General features: G+C 49.3%; 2 protein-coding genes across 4 annotated transcripts in view; both read left to right on the top strand.

The window, feature by feature from the left end:
* The window catches only part of maml1 (mastermind-like transcriptional coactivator 1), a 25,253-nt gene extending 22,924 nt beyond the window's left edge, over positions 1 to 2,329 (top strand). For all 3 annotated transcript variants that reach the window (XM_061685041.1, XM_061685040.1, XM_061685039.1), the window contains one exon: positions 556 to 2,329. In XM_061685041.1, coding sequence (XP_061541025.1) covers positions 556 to 1,427 — 872 coding nt within the window. In that variant the 3' untranslated portion in view covers positions 1,428 to 2,329. The remainder of the gene's footprint in view (positions 1 to 555) is intronic.
* Positions 1,456 to 16,579, top strand: ccdc69 (coiled-coil domain containing 69). The gene is given in 14 exon segments (XM_061685042.1): positions 1,456 to 3,391; positions 3,642 to 3,741; positions 3,820 to 3,890; positions 3,962 to 4,043; positions 8,538 to 8,702; positions 8,704 to 8,770; positions 11,031 to 11,067; positions 11,518 to 11,717; positions 11,789 to 11,867; positions 13,530 to 13,603; positions 13,708 to 13,809; positions 13,914 to 14,033; positions 15,191 to 15,288; positions 15,727 to 16,579. Coding segments are annotated over 14 exon segments (1,659 nt in total). The 5' UTR covers positions 1,456 to 3,084; the 3' UTR covers positions 15,884 to 16,579.

Genomic DNA, 16,579 nt, shown 5'->3' with positions numbered 1-16,579 from the left:
TTGGCGCAATCTTGCGGCATTTTGGGGCTCTATCGAATGTGCACGAAAACCTCGAATACCGTTTCTCTGGAATAAACACGGCGGACGAGTGGTTGGCACAGTTGTAAGGCTCGCTCGGGGTTATTTTTGTATAACGAGGTAGCTGCCTCATTTGCATACAACTCGGCCGTTTCATCATTGACGTCAACGTCGCTTCTCCTTTTCTGAATTATGTTCTTGTTTCATGATTTGACTACCATGCCAACATTTGTATATAGCGTTAGCCTAAAAGCATAATGGAATGTTTTTGAATGTTTTAGGAAAACAGTGAAGAAAAAAACAAAATGGACAAAGAGTCCAGTTACCCGGATGAACATGACCTTGAGAAAATACACAAAACCAATACAATGTTGAGCAAGCACATTGGTAATTTTCTTTTCTGCTGTGTTAGTAAGTGGCTTGGACAATTAAGCTAATAGGCTAACGAAATGCAAGGAAGACTTGAATGTTGCTCATTTGATTGCGAATGTTCTTGTCTACGTTGTGGCTAACACCTTTTTGCCCTTGCGCCCTCAGGTCCGTCGCTGGCCAGCGTGTCTTCCATGGGAGGCCCCGCCCCCGCCGGCCAGCGCATGTTCCCCCAGCCGCAAGGCATGATGGGAATCAAAATGGCGGCCGGCGGCGTGCCTCCGCCCCCGACGGCGAGCCAGGCGGACCTGGGGCTGACGTCCTGCGGCGGGGACGTGCAGCAGGTGCTGTACAACAACATGAACCTTCACCCGGGTGGCGGGCACGCGCCCCAACAGCGCCAACCCATGTACAGGCACGCGCTGCTGGCCCAGCAGCAGCAGCAGCAGCAGCACCTCAACAAACAACCCAACGCAGCCTTGTTGAAGCAGCAGCAGATGGCGGCCGCCCGCATGCCCGCCAACATGCAGGCCAGCCCGAACGCCGTGTGGCAGCAGCAGGGCCTGGCCCCCAACGCCTTCGCCAACGCCCCCAACGCTTTCCACATGCAGCAGCAGCAGCAGCCTCGCATCCCCAAAATGACCGCCGGCTCCGCCGCCGCTTTTAACGCCAACCCCGCAGGGCGGCCCATGGCGGGCATGATGCAGAGCGCCCAGCAGCGGGCGCCGTCCAACCCGCAAAGCCTGGGCCCGCCCCAGACTCAACATCAACAAGCGACTCAGAACCACCCGACCAATCAGAACGTCCTTCCCGACCTGGCGGCGTTCGGGGCCGCGGCGAGCGGCGGGCGGCCGAGCTTGGCCTGTAACCAAGGTTACCAGGTCAGCAGGACGGCCAATCAGCAGCAGCTCTCCTTCGGCTACAACGCGGCGGCGGGAAGCTTCGCGGCCGAGAGCGACCTGGTAGAGTCGCTGCTCAAGGGGCAGAGCACGCACGAATGGATGGCCGACCTGGACGAGCTGCTCGCCTCGCACCAGTAGATGCGCCGCCCGCCGCCGCTCGGTGGTTGCACGTTACATGTCACGTGATGCGTGTCACATGTAACACGTTGCCACGCCCCCTTCATCTTCTGCCCAGGGACGGGCGAGTAGCGACGCCAGGAATCGATACCGGCCGATACCGCCCTTATTTTAATGTATCTGATATCAGCCGCCGATACTTAAAGGCAAAAAAAATTGACGTGGAGTAAGGCCTGTTACACACACAAGGATTTGCCAAGTCTCTACTCAGTTTTGGCCCACAGATAAGAATAGGTAGGTAGGACACGTCCCTACGGCAACGTTAAGCTAGGAGGGGCACTTTCCATGTGCGTGGACGGCAAGACAACCGAGGATGGCGGTACATTGTGCTGCACACGGTTGTGCACGGCAATGAGAAATTCGAAATTGAGGATGCGTGCTTTGGTGTTGACAAAAAAGTAAACCTCATGAAAATTGGTTGAGAAATGAGCAAGTCAACGTCGCCCCCATCAACATGGCCGCCACGTAGACGCATCGGTTAGCTGGCCTGCTACAGTGCGCTCCGATAATCTCACCACACACCGAACACCACACACACTAAGATGTTCCACCATCGAACCATCGATCTCCAATCTAGCCCTCCAAGACAGAAATCGAGTGTGATCGAACGAAAAAAAAAAACATCGTGGTACAGGCCCTTCCGGATATTTTGCACTGATGTGTGCAGGGTGTGTGTCCCTCCCCCCACCCCGATTGTTTCCTTGTAGGGCGCGACAGATATGGGTTTTTTTCAGGCAGATTACAGTATTTGGCAGGAAACTGATGAATCGGCCGATTAATTTAAGAAACATAAAATGAATAAAAGAACCTCTTTTTTGATCCCTTAATGCTTACAACAATAAAGATCTGAATTACAGGCAGAACATTTGACTGCTTTGCAATATTTCTTGACAACACAGAAAGAAATCAGGGGTTTGCCCTTTTTTCGCCGATTTTTCCCCGAGGGGGGATGTTTGGTTGAATGTCGTTATCTTTGTCTTATGCTGTAATGTGTTCAAAAGAAAAGTCGGCAAGGCGAACAGGGTTAACGTGGGCCGATTCATCGGTCGGGCCCTGCCCCCTCGTTCGTCGGTCAGGTCCTTCCCACGTCGCAATTCTCGGCGTCGTGACTCGGGGAGACGTCGGCTTTCCGCACGCGTGAAGATTTTTGTTCGTAAATATCGAACACGTTGAATATTTCAGATTGTCGCCGCCGACCCGTTTGGAGCCCTAAAATCAGGACAGATCCACCCTCGACGCGCCTCGGGCCCGAGGGTCATCTCGTAGGGCGTACGATGGCTCGGGAAGGGGCAAAATCGGCGCTAAAACCGGCCGATTGTCTTTTTGTGTGTACCGGGCCTACGTCCTCCTGACCAGCGGTTGCCGCGACTCTGCTGCGGTTTGACCCGTTGGCAGAAAGAGGGAAAATCGAAATTGGATGTATCAGAAGAAATGGCGCTGTTGGGTATCGGCGAGTACTCGGACTGGTATCGGCCATCCCCGCGGCCGACGCCCACTCCCCCGGACGCTCCCGCGTCGATTGGTCGCCGGGACCGGCGTGCCGACGTCGCCGTTAGCCGGCCGTCTGTAAATGTTTGCAAATCTATTTTTTCTATGTAACGTGACGATCTGGACATAGATGTTATTTTTATATCTGGCAGAACATTTTTGTAAGTATTTTCTACTTTTGATATGTTTGTGTAAAACAAGAAGATTATGTACTGTAAATATAAAATACTCCACAACCACTTCGTGCCTGCGTGCGTGCGTGCGTGAAAAGATCAGCCGCCGTCCCGTCATTTGCATGCGCTGGCAATCATTGGCCACCGGCCCGCCCGAGGGTCCCCGCGCGTCGCCGCCGGGACCGCACACGCGAGCGGACGCCATGGATCGCCGTCAGGTCGTCGGCCTCGCCGCCGTCACCGTTGCCGCCGTCCTGCAGCAAGGTCGCCCACGCGCCGTCATCCGGGGGGGATGCGTGTGCGTCGGTTGTGTTGACTTGAGCGTGTTTGGCAGTTGTGTCCCGTGTACGTGGAATTGCGTTGCGTGAGTGGAATCGGGTTAGTTTTGTCGAAATTGCGTGCGTGTGATTCGTGTCGTTGATGTTGCGTGTACGTGTGTTCGTTTGAAAACGTGTTTGGCAGTTGCGCGCCAGGGTTGCCGTGGGTGTATAATTGTTTGATTGTGTGCGTGTAGCCTACTTCTCCCTGCAGGTGATCAGCGCCCGCAGGAAGTTTGGCGTGCCCCCCCCGTCTACCAGTGGTCCCCCCCACTTTGAGAGGGTCTTCAGGGCTCAGTAAGTTGTGGAGATAATCATCATAAAAAAATAATAATCATCGCAGTTTCTTCTTTTCTAATTGTGATTCAATTTCAGAGTGAATTGCTCCGAATATTTTCCGCTCTTCATCGCCATCTTGTGGACGTCTGGCGTCTTCTTCAGCCAAGGTGACGTCACCGCCGCCCTCGAGCGGTTGTCTCGACGTCAATACTAAAGTGTGTGCGCGTGTGTCACCCAGGTGTGTCTTGCGTGTGCGGCGTGGCGTACCTGTACGCGCGCGCGCGTTACTTCCGAGGTTACGCGATGTCGCCACAGCAACGGTCAGTCTGCACACGTGACGTCATCGTCTCAATGATACTCGTTTTCTCAAACATGAACACAACTCACAAGAGGTTTGCGATCCTAAAATGCACACGAACCTTTGTCCGTTTGTCTGTTTTTTTTGGGGGGGGGGGGGGGGGGTACATGTTACCTTGTGCGAACCTTTGAAAAACCAGTGGCGGTCCTAGCTTGAATGCCCCCCCAACCCACCCCCACCTCATCAACATACACACTTGCGTGCTGATGAAAGAAAACACTGAAGTGAACCTTAATGTACCCTTTTTAAAAGATATGAAGTTATGTTCAATCAAGAATACTGCGACGGCAAACAACAATTAGAATCAAGGAAACAAACAATTCAAAAAACAAGTCAATCTTGCATTGTACAAACGAAGAATGAACTTTAATGGAGACTCATGCAATAATTGAGACTTTTCCCCCCTAGTATGATTGTTTGTGTTAAGAATGAGCTCGCTAAATTATTTCTTTGCTCCAAAATCTTCTTCAGCCAATGTTAGAACTTGTCTGCAATTTTGCATTTGAGTATTTTTGTATTCTCCTTTGTCGTCCTCTCAGTTCGAAGCTGAAATAAATCCATTTACGTTTTGATTGGATGAGATGTATAATTTGGCACGAAAAAGCTACACTGCAGGGCGCGCTAACGGGGGGCACAGTAACTCGGGGGTGCCCCGCGCGCGCCCCCCATGACGACAACACGCGTCCCTTTCTTCGAAACTAACTAACGAGCGTCCGATGACATAATCTCGCTGCGCCGCTCAATGCAATGCGCAAATAAAACAGCAGAGGGTGCCGTAACCCAAGTCAATATGAACTTCCTCAACAAATTACGTACATACTAATATTACCATCGTGAATTTAGAAAGGTCTCTTAGTTTTGAAAACTTAAATTCACAACAGTTACAAGTAACATTGACAAGGAAGCGGGTTGCAGCCGAGCGACTGGAGGAGTCACAGAAAGGACGTTTGTGGATCAAACGCGTCTTGAGATTTTCGTTTTTTCGTATCAACTGAAGTCGACGCTCGTAATTGGCTATCTCTGGTCATGTGCCGTTCTGCCCCAGTCTCAACTATGAGCTATTTTTCCAAACACGACCTCAAAGCGCCACCTTGTGGTGCAATCTCTTAGTTTGGAAAAGTTTGACTCATAGTTGTTACACTTTGGAATTGTTTCATTTTGAGGCTTTTTTTTTTTTTTTAGAGAACGTTCAACTTATTGCAATATTGTCTAAATGATGCACATTTGTCACGAGGTCAACGCGGCTTCCTGTTTTCCTCCACATGTTTACGATGTATTTCCAATTCATCATGTTTTGTCATACGTTGATGATTTGCGTGAGGAACAAATATGTCCTGTTGATGCATTCGTTCGAAATGAAGCCAAGTCCTCAAAATGCAATCAAATGTGATGACTTCTATTCCTTTGAGAAGGTCATTGAAGTCGTTCCTCGACGACGACATTTCCCACAGGGTAACTTGACTTACGGTCATTAAATTGTGAGCGAGTGAATTTCCCACGTGGTCTCGGCAAGAGCGCTTACGACGTGATCACGTGACGATGATCCTTGTGATGTTGTTGTTGTTGTTGTTGTGTTTGCGTGCGTGTCAGTTTGCGACCTCTGTACGTGAGCGCAGGCCTCCTCTGGCTCCTCGTGGGCTTCTCGTGCGTCGGCGTCCTGTCGTCCCTTTGTCAACTTTACGCCCGCGCCGACCCGCTCGACTCGATCTTCGCGGCCGTGCGGACCTTCTGAACGTCACCCCGACGACAAATAAAGCATACAATCTGCTCGACTTTCACCGACTTTGTTTTTATTACGACGATGATTTTCATACATTTCTCATTATAATACTGATGTAAGCTATTGTAACATTTTGCACAGTTTGAACACTTAAATATAGAAAAAAAACAACTTTGTTGTATTTCTTATCAAATATAAATCCAAGTTGTAACCGCTTACAAACAGTTCTTACGATGAAATGTAATACATTTAAAAGTTAAATACAACTGAACTGTACTTGGGCAGTGATTCTTTCATCTACCACTAGAGGGAGTCCGCATACCACTAGTGGCGCGAGTAGCACACTTTGAGCAGCACCGATTTACATAAAAGTCTGGGAATATTTGTTGCGTTAATTCGGCCATTCGTTCCATAGATTGTTTCAATAAAATGTCATTTTTCAAATACATTTATTTTGTTCAATAATCGGTGTATTATCCATAAATATGAGCCAAATAACCAAATGTACATATACATTTAACATTTTGAAATAAGTAAGTTCATTATAATCAAATTTGTAAAAATACAGATGCATGGGAGTAGAAATACTATTGCAAGTGCTTTTATATAATAGCTTTTTAATTGATAGATGATCTTTTTTGTGTGTTCATGATGAGCATGACAAGTGTTGTGTTCTGCTTTCAGACACCTTGCACATCCGACAGGAGTACTTACTGTATGTCTGCAAATTCAAAAAAAACTTCACAATTATATCAATATTTCAAATCTGTCAGCAAGTTTCTCGCAACGTTAGCATGAGCTTCTTCTTTGACGCACGCACACGAAACAGTAGCGGCACTCGTCGAGTTGTGATGGGCTTCGCGTGACCGGCAGGCGGCGCTGCGCTCCGGCAGCCCTTGCGGGGAAACAACTCATTGCGTGAATGTCCCAAGTGTTTGATGACGTCGGCGTCATCTGACCTGACACCAAACAAACTTTGCTTTGTGAGCATGAAATCCAACTTTTTCCTTTTTTGATGTCAGCTGCGACCAAATCATCAACGAGTCCAACAAAGATGACTTAGTTGACGTTGTCTTTGTGCTGATCGATATGTGGAGTCCGTGATGAGCTGTCACGCGCACGCCAACTCGTGTGGAATTTGTCGCGCGTCTATTTCCGGCGTGCGCGTGCCCGCAGTTGTCACCCCGAGAAGCGAGAGCAAAATGTTCCGCGCAGCGACAACAGCTGCTTGCTTGCTTGCTTGCTTTCCTTCTTTCACATCGACTCAATCAGCGTCACGTTTTTTGTGTGCGTGCACTTTCCTTCTTCAAAACGGCTGTAACAACTCACTGCAGCCTCTGGGGGCGCTCTTCAGTCATCTTATTGCAGTGTTCGCATCAGTGGCGGTTCTAGAGCACTTTTACTGGGGGGGGGCCATGGGTTTTGTCAGACGCACGCTCACATACTGTCTTTTTTTTTTTAAGCTCTGAGCCATTTTTTTATTTTGTGCGGCGAGCCAAATTTGTAGTTGATGTGCACCGCCGCTCGAGGGACGAAAAAGCAAAGAATGAAAGCGACGTGCGACTCCCCGGCACGTGGGCAAGGAGCGCCCGGGTCGCCGCACCGACAGTCAAACGTGCAAATGCAAAACGACAACAAGGAGCCGCTGTCGGCCGCAACTCGCGCCGCCACGCCCCTTAAAGGCACACATCCAACACACAAATAAAGTACAGTCATTCAACTTTGCAAGAACAGTTTATTTCTTGACATCTGATATCCGAAACTGTTGTTTTCATGAAGTAAATATATTGTGTTTCGGTCACCGATGGCGTCGCGGTATCCTCGGCCGACTTCGGTGCGGGCAGCGCAGGTTCGGTTCCCGCTCGCTGACGGCGCGAACGCTTGTCCGTCCGTGTCTATACGTGCCCCGCGACTGACCGGCGACCGGTTCGGAGCGTCGTCCGCCTTTCGCCCCGAGTCAGCTGGGATGGCCTCCGGCGCCCCGCGGCCCTAAGCGGGATAAGCGCTGTTGGAAATGGAGGGATGGAGAATGTCGGGCTTTATTCGGGGGCTAGAACACATGAATGGCACTTCAATGACTTGCAGCGCTTTCTTGTTTCAACGTTGGACTTGTGACGCGTTGGGTTTGGCCATGAGTTCACGCGCCACAAAAAATGTTGTGTGTGTCTTGGCCACTTGCTTGTTTTGCAAAATGACATTATGCCGATTTGTTTGTTTTCATTTGTGAAGAAAGCGTGCAAATGTCCGCTTTAAAGTCAGTTTGGCGTCGAACGGCCTCATTTGCGTGTCCTTCGTGAGTGTGTATGTGTTCGTTGCGGTCTCATTACAAACGCATTTTTGGGGGGGTGGTTTCGTATGTTGGGGTTATTACGGTAATTTTGAAGCGCGGACAAAAGTCTCGCTACTGCGCATGTGCCGGGCTCGACCGCCGATGCGTTCAATGAGGCGAAGAATGAATAACTTTCTCATCTTCCAACGTTCCCTTTTTCACGCTATGCTCTGATTTGAGCCAAATGACAAATACTTCAGACTTCAAGTGTAGTCACTCTTCACATTTTACACTTTAAAAATTAAATTCAAGTTCAACTCGGAACACAATCACGTTCGGTTCATTTCAATGTTCGACGTTTGTGCCCTTAAAACGGCGATAAAGTGTAGTAAACACACAAAAGTTAAGATGTTTCCCTCTTGGAATGAAACGTTTGTTCTGTTATGTTTTTTTTTTTCTTTTGACAGAATGTTTCCAATGTTGGAAGTCAACGAGCCGAGAGAAAGCCGAAGCTCTCCTCCCGTGGCGTCCGTCAACGCATCGGCGTGTAAATCCGGGCGGGCGGAGCGGTGCGGTGCGTTCAGGAACTTTGAAAAGTTTCCAGCGGTCACGCGGCGGCGGCGACGGCGACGAAAGAGGGAGCCGGCCGAAAAAGACGCCTTGGAGCGACGAGGCAGGCATGGGCTGCGGCCACAGCAAGGTGAGCACCCGCGCCGAGGACGGAGGACGGAGGACGGAGGTCCCCCGGTCCCAGGCCGCCGGCCCTCGGGGCGGCCACGAAACACCCAAGTCGAAACGTTTTGTCAGCAACGCTCACCACGCGAGGAGGAAGCGACGTGACGCCAACGTTTGAGTCTTAATGAGTGCGCGTCTGTCTCCAACATTCTGCAACAGGCAAATTCGTCCCAAGTACAACGATGACATCATCGCCACTTTTTGTTGACTTTTGCGCTTCGATTTAACCTGAATCTCGACGAAGTCCAACAAAATTGAGGCGAGATCACGCCACCTTTTAAGATTCGCCGACATTTCCGAAGTCATTTTCAACCTTGATGACGTCATAGCAGGGCTGCTTTGGACGTGACAAAAAGCTATCCGTCAAATAACATGAAAAACCAGACCGAACGGAATCGGTTTGGAAGAGCTTTCGAATGCGAAGGGTCGTCGTCATCGCTCGTCCAATCAGTGACGTTCAAAAGCGAGAGCGACCAACGAGAGCGGACATCTTCAGGGCTGCGACGAACGATCATTTTCATCAACGAACTGGTCGAAAAAGAAGGTCACGTTGCGACGCCGCCGCGGTTGGAAGCTTTTGAAATGCCCAACGTCTCGTTTAAAACATCAGACGCTAACTCGTTAACGCGTTAACTCACCAACGGTTGACGACTTTGACGCTTTGGCTGGCTTCCCCTCTGGGCTCCAAAACCGCGTACGTCGATCTTTTCGCAAAGGCGCTCATCTCTTCGATTGCTTCGGTCGCTTTAATTGGTTCGGCGGCGCCGACCGGCTCAACTTGCGCGCAATGAGCATAATGCTAATGTGCTAGCTGCTAGCGCGGTGGGCCTTCAAATAAATTGTCTGATGGGAGTTCCTGGTAGAAAAAGCAAATGAACAAGATATTATTTGTCATTGTCATCTTATTTGCGTTTGCTTTTTGTTTGTTTTCAATTCTTGGAATTCGAGTATGGCTGGCGATTAATCGATTGAATTGATAAAAAGTTCTTTGGGAGAAAAAAGACAAAATATTTTGCCCTTGAAAATCGACTTTTCACCTTCGCGGCGCGGCGTGCGTAACCTGACGACCGTAAATGTATTGATGTTAAATTGTTGAACATATAAAATGCTTTATTAACATTTATTTAGCGTTGTGTTTAACGCTGTCAAAAATAAGTTGACTGCAATACCTGAAAAAAGAAACTTGATTAGCATGATTTAAGCCGCACGTTTTGAAGCAACAAGTTTGCGCATTTGTTTTTGAAGTCAAGTCAACTACAGTGAAGGAACATTTTTTTTCTCCAAGTTTTGATTAACGGGGGAGTTGAGGGTTTGATTTGAAGATCGTATCGCCCAGCTCCAATTTCACCGAAACAAAACGAGCTCGTTTGCATCAACTTCCGCAGAAATCATCTTTTTTTCCCCCTCTCCGTCCATCATGTTCAAATTACGGCGGCGTATGAGGATCGCCTCGTGAGAGAGGTTCAAAAAAGAAAAAAGCTGCGACACGATGCAAGTTGTCACGCTGCCGTTTAACGTCGACGCGACGGGAAATGGAAAGTCATCGCGATGACATTGAAAGTCAACAATTGACAAGATGAGCTCGCATCCCGTCGACTTCAAATGTCGCCACGCGTCTCTGCTTTTTTTGTCCTTGTCACGTTGTCATTGAAAAGAAAATGGCGTCGTCTCTGGTCAAAACGTGCGCAAACGCAACCCTTACGAGATGAGCGCTTGAAACAAAAAGATGGCTCGTCCGTTTGTTGCCGGGCGACCGTCCGGTGCAAAATACTTCGGCCTCTCGCCTCGAAGTTGGCGTCGTGTCGGATCCCGGATCTTACGCAGAACTTTTTGAAAATGATTCTACTCGTGATGTCGGTTTCGTAGCAGGAATGAAATTTGCATTTGTATGGATTGCACGTGAGTTTTCCCAGGCGAGGCGATTGAGGACAGATTGCCTTTTGCAGTTCCGACCTGGCGGCAGACGGTAGAGGAAAACAAACAAACCGCGTGACGTAGACGTACACACAACAAATCCGAAAACACGTACACCGCCGGTGTCAAACTCGAGGCCCCGGGGGGCCAGATCCGGCCCGCTAGAGCAAAAAAAAGAAAACGTTGGCAGGACCGCCGCAGGCCATAAAATAATACGTTTGATTTCAGCTGAACTGGCTGCGACGACGTCACACAAATGGAGCTCAGCGAGCTTTTCGTCGCAGCGCTAACATGTTGGTTTGTTGTTGCAGAAGAAAAGTAAGAAAGACAACAGCCGACCGAATGGAGGTGAGTGTGCGCGCGCACGCGCGTAAATGTCCCACGCACGGTTGCCAGGGCTTGACCTTAATTCACACCTGCCGACTCGGCAAATGCGGCTGAATTTCAGCACTGGCGATTAACGGCGCCATTCTCACTAGCCGCTTCGGCAGCTTGGATTTTGGATACGTTTATGTATTCAATTGCTTTCGCTAGCGGTTGCCGGTTGGTCCGTTCGTGAAGCCGCCGGTGAACAGATGTCATTTGATTGGGTCAATTTTGAGTCAGCCGGCCGGCGCCTAACCCCGATTATCCACAGCTAAATGCTGAGTGGCCAGTAACTCTGGGAAACCGCGAGCCACAGTGGCTGTTCGGCAAAAAAAGTGGACGTCAAGCCCTGCCCGCACCCCCCGAAGTTTATGTCCCGGAGGACGCGATGTCATCTTTGGCGCAGTCGACGTGTCGCTTCCTGTCCCTCAGCCAAGCGTGCGCGGGCTGAGCGCGGCGGCGTCGCCGACACGAACGCGGCGGCGGAGGAGAAGCGTCTGGAGCGCTTCGAGCGGCAGCTGAGGACCCTCGACGAAGTGTCGTCGGCCAACGGCGGCGCGGAGAGGGCGGAGCTTCTCAAGGCGCACGCCGACGAGGAAGCGTGCGCGCTGGTGCTCGCTATACTCGACAAGGTGGAGTCGGCTTTACGTGCCGCGCGGGCTAATGTTAGCGTGTGGTTTTTGACCTTGGGCCCCTTGTGAAGGTCAAGACGGAGACGAGCGCGCAGCTCAACGCGGTTCATCATCATCGACGACAAGAAACTTTACAGCGACACCTGCGAGGTATCTACAGTACGATAAATACGCCACGTGTGCGTTTGTGCTGCCCGCAAATCCGAGCGGAGGTGCGACTCGAGTGTTCCTTTCTCGCTTTGGAATCCTTTTTGAACTTTTATTTAACCAGGTAAAAGCTTATTGAGTTATAAAATGTCTTTTTCAAAAGTGACCCGGCCACGAGGCAGCTGAAATTCGACAGTACATAACACGACAACATTGATGCAATAAATCAAATGAAAGAATCAACAAAACGTGTGGCAAGTCATTTCCAAAGCGAGACAAAGTCAAGCATTGCGTTCGAGCTTCTCAGAAGTTCAACAAAGCTGTCGCGAGGGATCAGATCAGGTCAGACGGTTTTGAGTTTAGCTTGCGGGGAGTTTTGACTTTTTCCAGACAAATGTCTACTTTGTACTGCTTACATTTAAAAAAGGAGCTTGTTCCTTTAAAAAACTTTGAAGGTCAGTGACAAAACGACATAAACGGAGTGAAAACTTCGGCGGCGGCAAACCAGAAACCGTAGCCATCGTACATACGACGCGCCCCTTTTAGCCGCGCGCCGACGGCCACGCTAAGCTAGTGGGGGCGAAGTGTGGGCGCTTTCCATGTTTGTGAACGGATCGAAAGCGAAACAACGCGGATATATAATTGCACATGCTTTGATGTTGATGTCGGAAAAAGTAAACGTCATGAAAATAGGTTGAGAAATGCTTTATGTTCGATATTGCCTTTGATGGGACCGTTGTTTTCGCCTCGTCTCGTTCTTCTAATTTAGTCGGCGTACGTCGTAAGATTATTGTTGCCAGCGTTGGGTTCTTAATGCGCCCGCAATGCTTTGCTGACCCACATTTATTTTTTGAATGCAAGCTTGTTGGAAGTCTGGCCCGCTGGCAGTAAATTGTGGCAATTGAGCATACCATCAAATCTTTCAAACACTTTAACCCACAACAAAAAACAAAGCCATCCATCCATCCATCCATCCATCCATCCATTTTCTTTCCCGCTTATCCTCACTAGGGTCGCGGGCTGCCGGAACCTATCCCAGCTAACTTCGGGAGGGAGGCGGGGTACGCCCTGAACCGGTCGCCATCCAATCGCAGGGCGCACATAGAAAACAAACAACCATTGGCTCTCGATTTACCGGTCGATCTACGTTCCTCCCCTCACCTATGGTCGCGACCCAAAGAACGAGATCCCGGATACGAGCGGCCGAAATGAGTGTCCTCCGCCGGGTGTCCGGGCTCTCCCTTAGAGATGGGGCGAGGAGTTCGGTCATCCGGGAGGGGCTCGGAGTCGAGCCGCTGCTCCTCCGCATCGAGAGGAGTCAAACGAGGCGGCCGGGGCATCTGATTCGGACGTCTCCCGGACACTACGTCCCGGGAACGCCTCGGGATCCCCCCCGGAAGAGCCGGATGAAGTGGCTGGGGAGAGGGAAGTCCGGGCGTCCCTGCTGAGGCCGCTGCCCCCGCGACCCGACCTCGGATAAGCGGAACACAATGGATGGGCGAGTAACTAGAGCTGCGGGACGGAACGTTTTCTATCAGCAATGGGATAGAAATATTAGGGATTACGTATTTAGGCGTTATGTGTACAAGTATATAATATACGTGTTGTGTATGTACATGTATGCGGTTGTGCGCGCGTGTGTAATCGGCGCGTCGTCTTCCGCAGATGTCGAGCGAGTTCGCGAGGAGGTCAAACTTCAGCTGACGGAGAAATTTCAGATCGGTGAGAACCTGTTGAAGGTAACCACGGCAACCCTGTGACACAAACACACACACCCGTGCACTGGTGGACGCACACTCTTCAGCCCGCGTGTGTGCGCGCATGTCACTTTTTGTGTGTGCAGGGGGAGTTGAGCGAGTTGAAGGCGGAGCTTGAGCCGTACAACGAGCTAAAGAGGCGTGTCCAAGAGTCCACCTTCAAGAAAGATCTCCTCAGAAACATTCAGGTGAGTGTACATTTGTGCACGTCTCCATGGCAACCACCAGCCGCTTCCCCCATATCCTAAATCTATCATAAAAGGCGTTTTTGCGCACGCGTGCTCGTTGTCAGGCGCACGGCAGCCCAGGTGCGTTCTGGGAGTCGGAGCAGGAGTCGTTGCTGTTCGTCATCGAGATGAAGAGCGAACGCCTCCGTGAGCAAAGCAAGAAGTTGCAACGTTCGGAACAACTGGTCAGTTGCCGATGTTGAAATGCCAACGCCGATTCCGATCAAGTCGGGACCGTGTGGAAAACACGATGCCGTGATTTGCAAATCCTTTTCAGCCTCGATTCAATTGAATACACTACAAAGACAAAATATGGAATGTGATTGTTTTCCTTTGTTTTTTACAAATATTCTCTCATTTTGAATGTGACGCCTGCAACGCGTTTCCAAAAAGTTGGGACAGGCGCAAAAAAGGCATGAACGCTCAAAAACACCGGTTTGGAACATTCCACAGGGGCGCAGGGTAATTAGAAATAGGTGAGTGTGTGAATGGTCTTCTATTAGATGGCAGGAAGGAAATACTGTCATATCATACATATCCATTTTTGTTTGTTTGTTGGTGTGCCGTGAGATTGTCAAATATGTTCCTTGGCTCCATAAAGGTTGGAAATCGCTGCTCTAGTCAGGTCGTGGATTCTAATCGGTCGGGTCAACCCGACATTACGACATGACAGAAAGAATGTGCGCTAACTTACTGATTCGACAGAACGGCAGTACAACCGTCAGCGCTGGCACTAGCTTGCTAGGCTACATAACATTTGATTGCCCATCGTATTCAAAGTACGCGAACATACCTCGAGCGAGCCTTAAACGAACGTCCTCTCCTGTCTGACCACCGACACACGTTTTCCCCCATTTTTGTCCCTGGAATACAAAGTCGCCGCGATCCACTCTTGTTGCCGTCGCCACGGTAACGAGTGTATCCGGTCGCATTTGAGTTGACAAGATGATGACCGTAAAAAACGGGATGCGGTGGTATCGGAATAGGAGATTTTATTTGCGGTAGTCTGACGTAGCGCAATCGGGATGGCGTGGGTAACTCGGGCTTCTGTGAAGGCACCGTTCGTGCTGAAAGGTACATACGGCTTGTGGAGCAACATATGCTGCCATCCAAGCGACGTCTTTTTCCCTGCTTATTTCAGCAAGACAACGCCAGCGTGGCTTGCTAGCAAAAGAGTGCGAGTACTCGTTCATGTTTACGCATATGACAGATCACATTTGTAGAAATACATGTCGACCGACTGTCCCATATTATGCATCATGACCCCTGTTGTACTTGTTCATGGTCAGTTCTAGTAGCAGCAGCAAGTCATGTAGTTGTTAACGCGCTTGTTGCGTTTCAGGCGGAGGAAAAGTCACGCGTGGACGAACAGTTGGCGCAAACGTTGCAGCAAAACGAGGACTTGCGAGTTCGTGTGGACAAAAATCAAAGCGTCCTGCGGTGAGTGCGCGATGCACACAAACGCGACACCACAAAAACACAATCATCACTGCAACATGCTGCCGATTTTTTTGTCTTTGAGTTTGTTGTCACATTTTGTGGGGCCAATTATCTATTATATATTACTCGTGCACTCACTGTGGTAGTCTCGCCACGCTGCGCTATTTTCATGTCTGTTGTTGACCAATAATCTGGCCACTCATGTGCCTGAGTAGCATCTGCACCATTTGCACAATCCACTGAGTAGTATGCAACATTTGCACAATCGTGAAAATGTGAACGGAAGCTCTCAACTCTTGAAAATAAAAACAAAGAAGACAAAAAAGTATCAAATTCATGGGGTGCCGCAGCTGCGCAAACAGAAAAAGGAGCTGGCCTTTTTACCAGCGGCAGCACTGCGCCCTAAATGTTGTTGTTGTTGTTGTTGTTGTGGTTAAGACACGTGTGCCGCGAGCACGAAGACGTGCGTGCGTCGTTGGAGCATCAGCGTTTGTTCAACCAGGTGTTGATGCGAGAGAAAGAGGAGCTCCTCTTCAAACTCCGACACGGCGACGCGTGCCCCGCCCTCGACGTGGCCGCCATCGCGCCGTCTTGATTGGCCCCCGAGGACGTCGCCTTTACATTGGCCACGCCGCCAACAGGAAGTCCATTTAAAAAATATAATAATAATTCTGGATGACGCTACAAACTTTTATTTCACAAATGCAACAGACTGGATTTTTTTTTTTTCAGGAATTTTGAAACTTTTTCAAGATTTCAGGAGTGCCTCGTGCTGAGTCATGTGACTGTGATGTCACTCAGCTTGGGATGTGCTAGCATGTTAGGATGTAGCATTTATTTTTGTTAATGGTTATATAATTAGGAATTATGTTTTTTTTTTATTCTTTTTTTTAAATATACAAGTGGTGAGCACGTCCTCATGTCGAAACGTTACATGTTGACTTGTGACGTTAGTCAGCATGTAGCTTGGTCCACCTAAGGATGTGTGTCATGTTAAGTGTTTCCGCGCTTTTAAAATAAATGTTCCATTTGATCACTTATGTTAGCACTGTAGCATGTAGCGTCATTTGAAGCCACTTGTTTGATTCTACTGTATGAACATTTTCTGTGAATTTGTTTTCAGGTTTTGTTTGTCAAAAGTTTGTTCTTGTTGTTATGGTGAAAATGAAAATGGTAGTCACGCACTCGCACTTTTTCCACATGCGTGTCAACTTTTTCTTCACGTTCTGTAAATCTTTTTCAAGTGTTGTGAGTTTCTGCGCATGTTTTTGACGGCATAATAAAATGTTCA

The sequence above is a fragment of the Phycodurus eques genome, chromosome 9, assembly GCF_024500275.1.
Source record: "Phycodurus eques isolate BA_2022a chromosome 9, UOR_Pequ_1.1, whole genome shotgun sequence".
NCBI lineage: Eukaryota > Metazoa > Chordata > Actinopteri > Syngnathiformes > Syngnathidae > Phycodurus > Phycodurus eques.
Note: the sequence above shows the minus strand (reverse complement) of the source record. Positions and strands in the feature narration are given on the sequence as shown.